At 42.8% G+C, this 10,652-nt stretch overlaps 2 protein-coding genes across 7 annotated transcripts in view; both read left to right on the top strand.

Annotated features, from left to right (window-relative positions):
• The window catches only part of si:ch211-39i22.1 (fibrous sheath CABYR-binding protein), a 10,917-nt gene extending 10,460 nt beyond the window's left edge, over window positions 1-457 (top strand). For all 4 annotated transcript variants that reach the window (XM_062534642.1, XM_062534641.1, XM_062534640.1 and 1 more), the window contains one exon: window positions 1-457. This exon is cut by the window's left edge and continues 199 nt beyond it. The gene's annotated coding sequence lies outside the window, so the exon portion shown is untranslated.
• A 1,075-nt stretch (window positions 458-1,532) lies between these two features.
• arsh (arylsulfatase H) lies at window positions 1,533-8,415 on the top strand. Of its 3 annotated transcripts, none has more exons than XM_062534638.1 (11): window positions 1,533-1,630; window positions 1,879-1,956; window positions 2,636-2,788; window positions 3,087-3,208; window positions 3,315-3,437; window positions 3,720-4,140; window positions 4,241-4,377; window positions 5,023-5,157; window positions 6,234-6,396; window positions 6,647-6,768; window positions 6,904-8,415. In XM_062534638.1, the coding sequence occupies exons 2-11, from the start codon at window positions 1,934-1,936 to the stop codon at window positions 7,272-7,274; spliced, it is 1,770 nt and encodes a 589-aa protein (XP_062390622.1). In that variant the 5' UTR covers window positions 1,533-1,630; window positions 1,879-1,933; the 3' UTR covers window positions 7,275-8,415. The 3 variants fall into 3 exon arrangements, with proteins under 3 accessions (XP_062390622.1, XP_062390621.1, XP_062390620.1); XM_062534637.1 differs by having other exon boundaries at window positions 1,545-1,630; window positions 1,876-1,956; XM_062534636.1 differs by lacking the exons at window positions 1,533-1,630; window positions 1,879-1,956 and adding an exon at window positions 2,006-2,540.
• The last annotated feature ends 2,237 nt before the right edge of the window (window positions 8,416-10,652 follow it).

The following is a 10,652-nucleotide window of genomic DNA, read 5'->3' as shown; positions in this document are numbered from 1 at the left end:
TTGGCGAAGAATGTGAACGCATGTTACATTGGTCCATCTTTAATGTTACCTCCAAGTAGTGCCTTATCTCTGCAGGGAAAGGAAGCATCTAGCTTTTCTTTAACTTCAGTAAATTTAAGATAAAAGTCTGTCTAATGATCATTATACATTTTAGGATATAAGAATGTGTAAATGTTGGATTGGTTGGGTGACTGATTTGGTTAAACGTGCAACATTTTTGAGATAATAATTTAAATATGTTGGTATAATAGCTTTTTTTTCTGGGGAGAAGCACTTTTCCTTTCAATAGATGCTCTGATAGATTTTTACATTATTCATGTCTGATTTATGTTGTTTTATGATGTTAGCCCTTAATTGTCAATTTTGCCATGCATTTGTTTGGACTTGTAGCACTTCTACTTTTTGGAATGCTGTAAATACTGATCAACTGAATAAAGTGGGATTTTCGTGTGTTTTATGACCGATTCAATTCAATTCAATTCAATTGAGTCTTGCAGAGACAAGTCTGAAATCCTACAAATCAATATTTCAGACCATGAAGAGAGTGGTATTTAGTGAGGTTTGAAGCTAAATTATTGAATTAACTTACACTATATGTGAAGAGCATTCACTCACCATCATTATCTAATTTTTGACGAAAGTGGATTTAGAGGCTTTTACATCTGAACTCTTCACTTGTCTTTTACAGTATATTGGGGAGGTTTTGACACGTTTTAAGGCAACACGTTACAATTTGAGACCTACTGTATCTGAAAGGAACTATTTTGGTCATCATTATCTTCATTCATTTTGTATGCTCATGTAAAGGACCAGTAAACCCGTGGGCCATTCCCTGTAGCTGTCCAAGCCCTGATGAGTTATGTGGTCATGAGCTGAACATGTATGCAAAAGAGTAGGTTAAGACAGACTCTCACAGCACGACAGGGGACAACATGATGTTAGCAATCTTTCATTAGTACCAACTTGGCTGTTGGTAGTGTTTGCATAGATTTGCATATAAGTTAGCCCACTAGTTTTAGACAAAAACTCCATAGTAGGCTTCAAACCTATTATGCAATTACCATGCATTCACAGATATTATTCATAGGATGATGATGATCAACAGTAGAGTGATCTCTTGACAGCAAGTAAATGTTAAGATCTGCTCTGAATTTACTCAGATCTTGAAAGTAGGCTAGGCCTAAATATGTTTTCTGTGCTGGCAGTTAATAACAATAAATTAGATATTTAGGGTAGGCCCAAAAACAAATGTGACAAATCTGCATTATTTACACATTCTCTGTGATATACAAATGCTTGCATACAACAATGACGGTGTAAATATGATACATAAATGAAATATATTATTATCATTATTATTATTATTATTATTATTATTGTTACTGGCTGCACTGAATATAGACTGTTATCATGTGAAAGTGCATTAGGCCTATGCATTTCATGATGATGGAATGACAGTTTAGACTTGAATGTACTAGTCTGGCTACCACCATACAGCCTACCTATGTACTGCTTTTTCAGGCATTACGGTAGGAAAACGTCATCGGTAATACAGTGTAACATTCTTTGCTGCAGACTTGGTTTGTGATTCTAGAATGTAACACTAGCCCAAAACTGACGACGTGTACAGGTAGTCTTGTCCATTTCTATATTTAATGGGTTTAGTCTGAGATGCACACTACATTCCCCTTATTTCATTGATACGGGAATTCTTAGGGGTTCGTCTTAAAAGTTTGAGATTCATGTTGTTAGCTTGCTAGCAATCAATGGGAAAGAATGAGCAAAGTGTCACCAGAGAATGCTCTGGTGTCACTCATGCATTGAAAATAACAAGAACAAACTTACGAACAAGCTCAAATTCTGTCCTCTATTCAGCAGGTTACTGCATTCATTTTGCATTTGCTATAAGCAAAAGTGAACACTGAATACTTCCATGGAGCACTTTAGTCTGTTGTGGTAAGTGAAGTTAATAAGTCAGTGTGGTTGTGGGTCTTGTCTAGAGAGATGTACAAAGGTAAGACATAGTAGGCTACACCTGTACAAAGGTATTCGATACTCAGGATAGAATGAAGACCGATGTCATGCGTGGAAGCTTCCAATAGCACTCAACAAATGACTTTAACCCTAACATAAATAATGCAATTACAGGACAAAAACTAGATTGTTAAAAGTTTATTTTATTATTATTCCTCTGTGTATGATCTGCAAATAATTCCCCCGAACTACTGTTTCGACATTTGCAGCCATTTTTTTGTAAGGGCAAGAAAAAATGACACACGTCAATCATGGGCAAAGAGCCTACAATAATTGCCTACTCAAGGTCAAAACGGTGGGAAAAGCAAACTCAATGGATTACAAAGTAGCCGCCTGTGCTTTGTGGACTACCTTCTTTCAACTAACTCCAGGTTGAAACCTGTTTTACAATAGTCCTGAAGGAGTTTCCTTGCTGAACACAACATTTGTGTTATGTCATAGGTTTTTAGTAGGCTATTATTGACATAGAAAATAGTAAAAATGAAGAAAAGCGTTCTGAATGCTAGGTACAGTATGTCCAACCGTTGAAATTTTGATGGGTAGGCCTACTGTAAGCTTACTACATATAGACCTAATGGAACTTATTTTGTGTATTTTGAAGGTGCTTAACATCGAGACTCCTCATCCTCATTGTTTCTACCAAATTCTGTGTCGGACTGGACAATGAGTCCAGTCCCAAACCCAATTTTGTCCTCATGATGGTGGACGACTTGGGTATTGGAGACATTGGTTGCTATGGAAATGACACAATCAGGTAGGCAATGTCTAAAGTATATTTTTTGGGCTGTTTTGCCTTTATTCATAGGACAGTGAAGAGTGAAACAAGAAACAGGTGGGAGAGAGAGATAGGGTGGGATCGGGAAATGACCGCAGGTCGGACTCAAACCTGGGTCCCCGTGGGCACTTGGACCCGTTCATGGCATGAGCGCTGTAGCCTGTTGCGCCACAGCACCCTGGCCACATGTCTTTAATGGCCTATTATTTCCTTTAAAACCTCTCAGTTGTTTGTTCATAACTTGTCAATTCTCTACCCTACCACACCGGCTCAAAAGGACCCCAAACATTGACCAGCTGGCTCTGGACGGCGTGAAACTGAGCCAGCACATCGCTGCCGCTCCTCTGTGTACCCCTAGCAGAGCTGCGTTTATGACGGGCCGATACGCCCTGCGGTCAGGTAGGGCCGCTCTGAGAAAACATGGACGACTTTGATAAAGGCTTGAATGCATCTTTTAACTGATGTCTGGTTTGCTGTTGTTGTTGTTGTTGTTGTTGTTGTAAAGGGCTTGGGGCTGTCGGGAGAGTACAGGTGATTCTTTTTTTGGGTGGCTCTGGGGGACTCCCTCCTAGTGAGACGACGTTTGCCAAGCTCCTGCAGAAAGAGGGCTACACGACTGGTATTGTTGGTATGTAATCGTTTATGATGTTTTTGTTGCTGTTGTACTTGTTAAAGTTATCGTTACCAGACACATTTTTGCTTTTTTTTATTTTTAATTTTTTTTATTATGATCTTTTTTTATTATTATTTTGTAAAAGAGTGTATTGTAAAACAGGTGCCAAAATCTTGGCCAAAAATACAAAATATATGATTAAAGAGTTTATCCATCCGCCCTAATACATCCAATGCATCCACACCAATCCTCAGTCTCACTCATTCTGCTACTATTTTTTTTTTCCTTTTTTGATAGGAAAATGGCATTTGGGGCTGAATTGTGAGAGCAGGAATGACCACTGCCATCATCCCAACAACCATGGTTTTAACTATTTCTACGGGCTTCCTTTCACCCTGTTTAACGACTGCAAGCTCGGAGAGGGCTCTGATGTGTTAGCTGACATACAACTGAAGCTGTGGAATCTCACTGTTCTGCTTGGCCTAGCGCTGCTCACACTAGTCTGTGTGCGTGCCACTGGCCTGTTGGCGGTGAGTGGAACAGCGATGGTGCTCGTCGCTCTTCTCTGGCTCCTGGCGTTTGGGGTGTGGTATGTGCCGTTTCGCCTGCACACCTGGAACTGTATCCTGATGAGGAACCAGGAAGTGGTGGAGCAGCCCATGAATCTCGAATCACTCACAGAGCGCCTCGTTAATGAAGCCGAGCAGTTTGTTGAGAGGTGAGGACTACATGCCAGTTGCATCCCCGTGTTGCCTCCCTGTGTCTTTAATCATGCCGTTGAGGGCCTCCGAGTGAGATCTTTTCTTTTGTGATCACAGGAACCAGCACAAGCCTTTCATGCTGTTCCTGTCCCTGGCACACGTGCACACTCCACTCTTCACATCCAAAGGCTTTGCTGGAAAAAGCAAAAATGGGCTCTATGGGGACAATGTTGAGGAGGTGGACTGGATGATAGGTAAGACAGATCACGTGGTTGTTCAATAGAACCATTTGTGACCCTGCAAAGCGAAACCAGTCGCTTTGGTAAAAGTTACAAAATTAAGTTATTGTGCTCATATGAACGGTCATAAACTGAGCTTTCCAACAATATACAAACTATCGCTAAGATAACCGCGTCCAAAGTTTACATGGTTCTCCCATCACGATATGCCAGAAGAGGAGAAATCAAGTAGCGTGGACAATGGGAATGACTGCTAATTCACCGGGTTTAACAGTCAAAACGTATGTTTTTCTGTTAAATGAGTTCACAATATGAAACTGTATACCGTATAGGCTACTGTCGAATTATGCAAAAACGTGAAATTCAACATTTTAACCCAGAAGTTTGTTTATTGTGGATTTTCTCAAAATATCATCGTGCGCAAAAAGTGACTGATTTGGCTTTGCAGGGTCACAGTTCTGTTCTGATAAGAACACCTCCGTGGGTCAATATATATTAAAAAAAACACATCTCACCTCATTACTCATCCTCCTTGCTGTAATGAATGTGTCATGATCTACGTATCCGCGTGTGATGGGAGGGAGAAAATAGAACATGGTTCAGGACATCATGGTGCAGGTCTAGACTGATGAAATGTCTGGTTCCTCCCCCCCTCAACAGGCCGGATGGTGAATGCCATCGACAGGCTCAGCCTATCCAACAAGACTCTAATGTACTTCACTTCAGACCACGGAGGATTCATAGAGGACTCGGATGCACGTGGACCGAAAGGTGGCTGGAATGGAATCTACAGAGGTAATACATGCCTGCAGCCACAATTCCATATTTCAATTAGTTAATTGGTGTTTATTTAACCTAGAGAATATCATGTTTCATGGACTGAACTGGACGGATGATTCCCGCCCCGTGGTCCTTTCCGGATCCCACCCCTACTCTCTCTCTCTCCCATTCACTTCCTGTCATTCTCCACTGTCCCTATCACTGTCCCTATCATTAAAGGCATAAAAAAGCCCCCCCCCCCCCCCCCCCTCTATTGAGAAAGCTTGTGATAGTCTGTGCAGAGACAGAGGGTGGAAGGAAAATGTTTTTACTTCTTTTGTAGATGGCTTTCAAATGTTTTAACTGAGTGATCAGTTATTAATTCGTTTTTTGCCTAATCATTTTCTGAATAGTTGAACATGCAAAGACACAAATGATTAAGAAATCAAAAAGGAGGATGGAGATGGAGAAGTTGTTTTATTGTAGGGTGAGAATAAGAATGAGCAATTCAGACATTTGTTTGTTGCAGCAATGCAGAAATGTTCCTCTAGTTTCCTAAGCAACCTTCTCGGATTGACCGACTTTACTTGAGACATCCAGATTTCCACACCCCACTGTTGTTCCGGACATCTTTGGACAATTGTTTCTGTGTGAAACTCTATTCCAGTCACTCTGTCTTTTAGGGGGGGAACAGGATGTGCTCCTCCACATGCCGGCCCCTTGTCTCAGCGTTAGGACCCTAAGTAGCCCCAGACGTCTCTGCTGCTCCACTGCAGGGCAGCGCAGCGGGACAGCCGCCCATAATAGGGCCTTTATTTCCTGTGCCATGTGCTCAGCTGCAACAAAGCTGACACTGTCTCAGCCCCAGACCTCTGACTAAATGTGCCTCATATCTCCTGAAGCGCTTCTCCAAAAGCGCTGCCAAGGATTCACATTTTGTAGCAGTAACAGTAATGCTAGTTGTAGTAGTGTTATGTAATGTTTTTGTAATGTTTTTTTTTTTTTTTGCCAAAGACACTTTTCAAAACAATTGTTTTGTGCAACGGCTGACAATCTTGATGAATTTCGTGTGTGAAATGAGAAACACGTTTCGATCATTGTCATTCTTCCAGGAGGAAAAGCCATGGGTGGTTGGGAGGGGGGAATCCGTGTCCCCGGAATATTCCGCTGGCCCGGCAGACTGGCCGCAGGAAAAGTGATAGATGAGCCCACCAGCCTGATGGATATCTACCCCACGCTGGTGAACCTCGCTGGAGGACAGCTGCCACAGGACAGGTGAGAAGGGTACCAACAGAAGAGGACGGTGGGCTATAGTAGAAATATGAAGGCAAAAATCTTTATGATGCATTTATGCTGTGTTTTATACATGTATAAAAAAAACTGTTAACTAATTATTCTGTGACATTATACTAAATAATTCAGCATATAAATCCCTTGATATCCCCCTCTGTGGTATTTGAAGGATTACATCATTTCCTGTCCTCTGTACTGTAACCTGAGCTGTGTGTTGTCTGCGTCCTGTTAGAGTGTTGGATGGCCATGACCTGATGCCACTAATGGAGGGCAGGACGGAGCGCTCTGAACACGAGTTCATGTTCCACTACTGTGGCATGTACCTCAACGCCGTCCGCTGGCACCCCCCCGGCAGTGAGTGCCACACACACACACACGCACTCACACACACACACTACGTCATTGTGTTTCACTCCAGAGTGTGAGAGCTGTTGTGGCGTTACTGTCCCAAAGATGTTGTCCATTCCTTTCGCTCTTCTCTCTCCCCAGGCGACGCCATTTTCAAGGTGCATTTCTTCACCCCCAACTTTTCCCCGCCCGGAGCCGGCGGTTGCTATGAGATCGGGATCTGCATGTGCCACGGGGAGTTTGTCACCTACCACGACCCTCCGCTGCTGTTCGACCTGGCCGAGGACCCGTCCGAGAGCACCGCTCTGACCGCGGAGAGCGAGCCTCTCTACGCCGAGGTGCTGCGCAGGGTCAGCCACGCCGTGGAGGACCACCGCCGGACGCTGCAGCCCGCGCCCAATCAGCTGTCGTGGGAGAACGTCCTGTGGCGGCCCTGGCTCCAGCCCTGCTGCGGAACCTTCCCCCTCTGCTCCTGCTCAGAGGCCAACGGCACAGCGCCACCTGCTGCATGAACACGGCACTGCAATACAGAGGCTCGCTGCCACAGGCTTTTTTTGGCCATCAGGTTCATCTCCACACCAAAACAACACACAATGTGAAAAAGGCTTCAATGATGAGGTCTTTACCCCATACATGCACGTGTCGTCCTTTATAAATTGTTGTAAATTGTAAGCCAGAACAATTTACTGTCAATTCAGTTAAATTTTTCTTCTCACATTCCTTCAGCTGTTTGTCCAGCGTATGTTTAAATGGAGCACAAACCAATTGGCTCCGTGGCCAAGTCATACACTACTCCAGCTTAGTTGCTCCAGAAGTGTGGTAGGGAGGGATAGCATTCGTGATTGAATGCTGAGCACAAACACTAGAGACCATTCCCCAGAATCAGTGACTGTATCTCTAATTATTTCTGATCCCAAATATGGTGGGGAATGGATATTATAATGCTTTGTAGGGATTTTTGTATGTAGGCGAGTTTATCAGGGAATTCAAACCCAAACTAAAAGTGTCTGTTTTTTTCAATGATTCTCTCTTTGTCTGCCTATATTGAAAAACTGAAATACAAAGCTAATCCATAATGCAAGTGCACTTTCAGATGTATCAACCTTGCCTCAAAAAATGTCATTCCTACTGAAGGACCAAAGGATTGAATACTAGGTTGCACAGCTGACCAAAGGGAGGCAGTATATCCCACCTCAAGTGTACTGTACACACTTCTGTATACTGCACTCCTTTGAGTTCTTCATTTTGTGTTCTTTAAGGGAGTATGCTGTGAAATTAATTTTCCATCTAATGAGGAATATAGTATTAAGGGAAGTTAAACTCCATCTTAAATATTATTCATGAACGTTTGAAGAAGAGAAACCTGTAGCATGTGAAGATTGTTATTACGACAATTTCAGTATTATACCAAACTTGCTGAGTTTAGGTGTCAAAAGCACAAGAAAACATATCTCTATCTAGAGATCTAAACATCTAGACTAAGCGCTTACTTATGGCCCTATGTATGTACTGTTTTGATGACCCTAGGACTGGTGGAGCAGATTCCTGTCAGTTTACCATGCCTTTGCTCATGGGAACATCATCAGTTTTTTAATTTTTTTTATGTTGTTATTGCAACCTTTGGATATGTATCGCATTCATTAAAATAATATTAGCAAATGAATAGTAAGGTCTTTTTTGTGTCTAGATGTATTGGTTTCATTCGATCAGTGTCATAAAGGTTCGCTGCGCCATTTTGTTGACATACCGCAGCTGAGCCGTCAGCTGATAACACATCAGTATTTTGTTGACATACCCTTTCTTTTAGGTCTATGGACATACCCGGTAGCGATATTTTTTTTGTAAGATAGATCCGGGAATTCATTAATATTCATGAGGAGAAGCAAGTTGACTTTCTTTCCAGCAGAGGGTGCAGCGCTCAAACATATCAGATCAGAGGGAGTCGGGGGAAACCTGCCAGGAAACGCCTGGACAAGTTTCATCCACTGATTCATGGAAATCATATGCAGATAAAATCGTGTCTTCACACTTTCTCCTCACTGTAATGCAGCAAGGCCCATGCATAATGATAAAAAAAAAAAAATGTAATTATATTAATATCCTTTTCTGAGGATCTTGGGCAGAATTCCTTCCTCACACATGTCAACCATTACCTCTGCTGGGATCCTAACCAGAGACAGAGACGCTGCGCTTTTATCATACGCTCAGGTCATGCGCCGCGGTGAAGGGCAATAGCAGTGTATTATCCACAGGCGGAGAGTGGGAGAAACAGCCTGTCTCCCCCCCTAACCCTCTCCTGTCAGTGTCTCACTGTCTCTGCCACTGGGCAGTAGTCCAGCTCAGATCCCTATGGAGGGAACAGGCTGTGTAGCTGTCTGGAGGGGGGAACAGTCTAGCTGCGGCGCACACAAAGAGACAGACAGATGAGTAAAGGAAGCTCTGTATGTAGTGTTAGCGCCCAGATGTCAGTGTGAGGCACGCCGTTGACGGAGACGGAGGCGGAGGCGGGCCGGAGGCGGGCCGGAGGTGCCCTCAGATGGCAGATGGAACACATTTTGACGGGGGCCGAGTGAGCAGTAACACTCGGGCCTGGCACTGAATGCACCCATCTGCAGTCACCAGGGGAAACGGCATGAAATTGCTGCAGCCTAAAGTGCAATCTAGTGGAGATTGGCCAGGTAGACCATTATAGTGGAGATTGGCCAGGTAGACTATTATAGTGGTTTCGCCACTAACTTATTTGATGTCTACTTCATTCTTGCTGAATTACTTCTGGGGACATAACTGATTGTGGGAGAAAATGGAAAAAGTGTCCATTTATCTTTTATCTTTTTTTTTTTTTTGCTACAGCAAGATATTTCTTGGTAATAGTTTTATCTTCAGGGGCTGGATGCCTTCTTCTTTACAGATTCCATTGATATTGTGGCTAAAGTAATGGAGTGCAGCCCCCTGGATCCGCATCTCATTTCTACTGCTGCAATCCATTCTGACGTGAAAGAGTCACCAGTTATACATCACTCGCCTTTAGTGTTTTTGGCTTTTGCAGTTACTCATGTTCCTAACCTAAATGGTGACCTGGAGCTAATGACTGTGTTTTTGTCACAGAGAACATTTTCTCAACAGGCTTGTTGACGTATGCGGTGGTTTAGATGGTTTTTGTGTAAATCTGTGAGGAAATAGCTTCCATACATTCTCAAGTCTGCAGTGTATCTACAGTAAAACATAAACATGGGTCTCTGCTTGTAGACCAGAAATGCCTGAAAATACTACTCTTAACACTACCAAGAGAGAGGCTGGCTCTGGCTCACGCCAATTAGCTCCCCCTTAAAAAGTACAATCATTCATTTTTGAGTAGTGTGTTGGGAAGGAAGCCTGGGGCCAGTTAATGATGTTCTTCAGATGGGTGAGAGTACCCCGTTTCTTGTTTGTTTTCAAAAACATTCATGTAGAAGGGTATTCTTAAAAATGGCCAAATGTTGCATACTGTATGTTTTGAACCTCATTTGAATAAATGATCACAGAACTTCCCATTCAGATGGGTCATTGTAATTTTACACACACTACTGTGAAAAGCAAAAGCATTAAAGCACAGCAATGTTGTCTTAAATTAAATCTTGACGAAGAGTGTTTTTCAGTGCATTCATTAGTGACAGAAACTGATGTATGACAGTCGGTCTGTGCCGTGTCCTTGTAAAATATAGATTGGAACATCAGAAGGCAAACTGAAGGTCATACAGGGGATTATATGAAATAAATCTCAACAAATGCAACATGACACTTCCTAATCTCAGTTGATGCCCACCATCCTTTGCGAAACTGGAGATTAAGTCACTTGTGTTTGCCTAAAACCAGATTCTCCCCGCTCTGCTGCCGGAGGCCCCTTTGCAGTG

The sequence above is a fragment of the Sardina pilchardus genome, chromosome 4 (genome assembly GCF_963854185.1).
Source record: "Sardina pilchardus chromosome 4, fSarPil1.1, whole genome shotgun sequence".
NCBI classification, from domain to species: domain Eukaryota; kingdom Metazoa; phylum Chordata; class Actinopteri; order Clupeiformes; family Clupeidae; genus Sardina; species Sardina pilchardus.
This window is presented reverse-complemented; position numbering and strand designations above follow the sequence as displayed.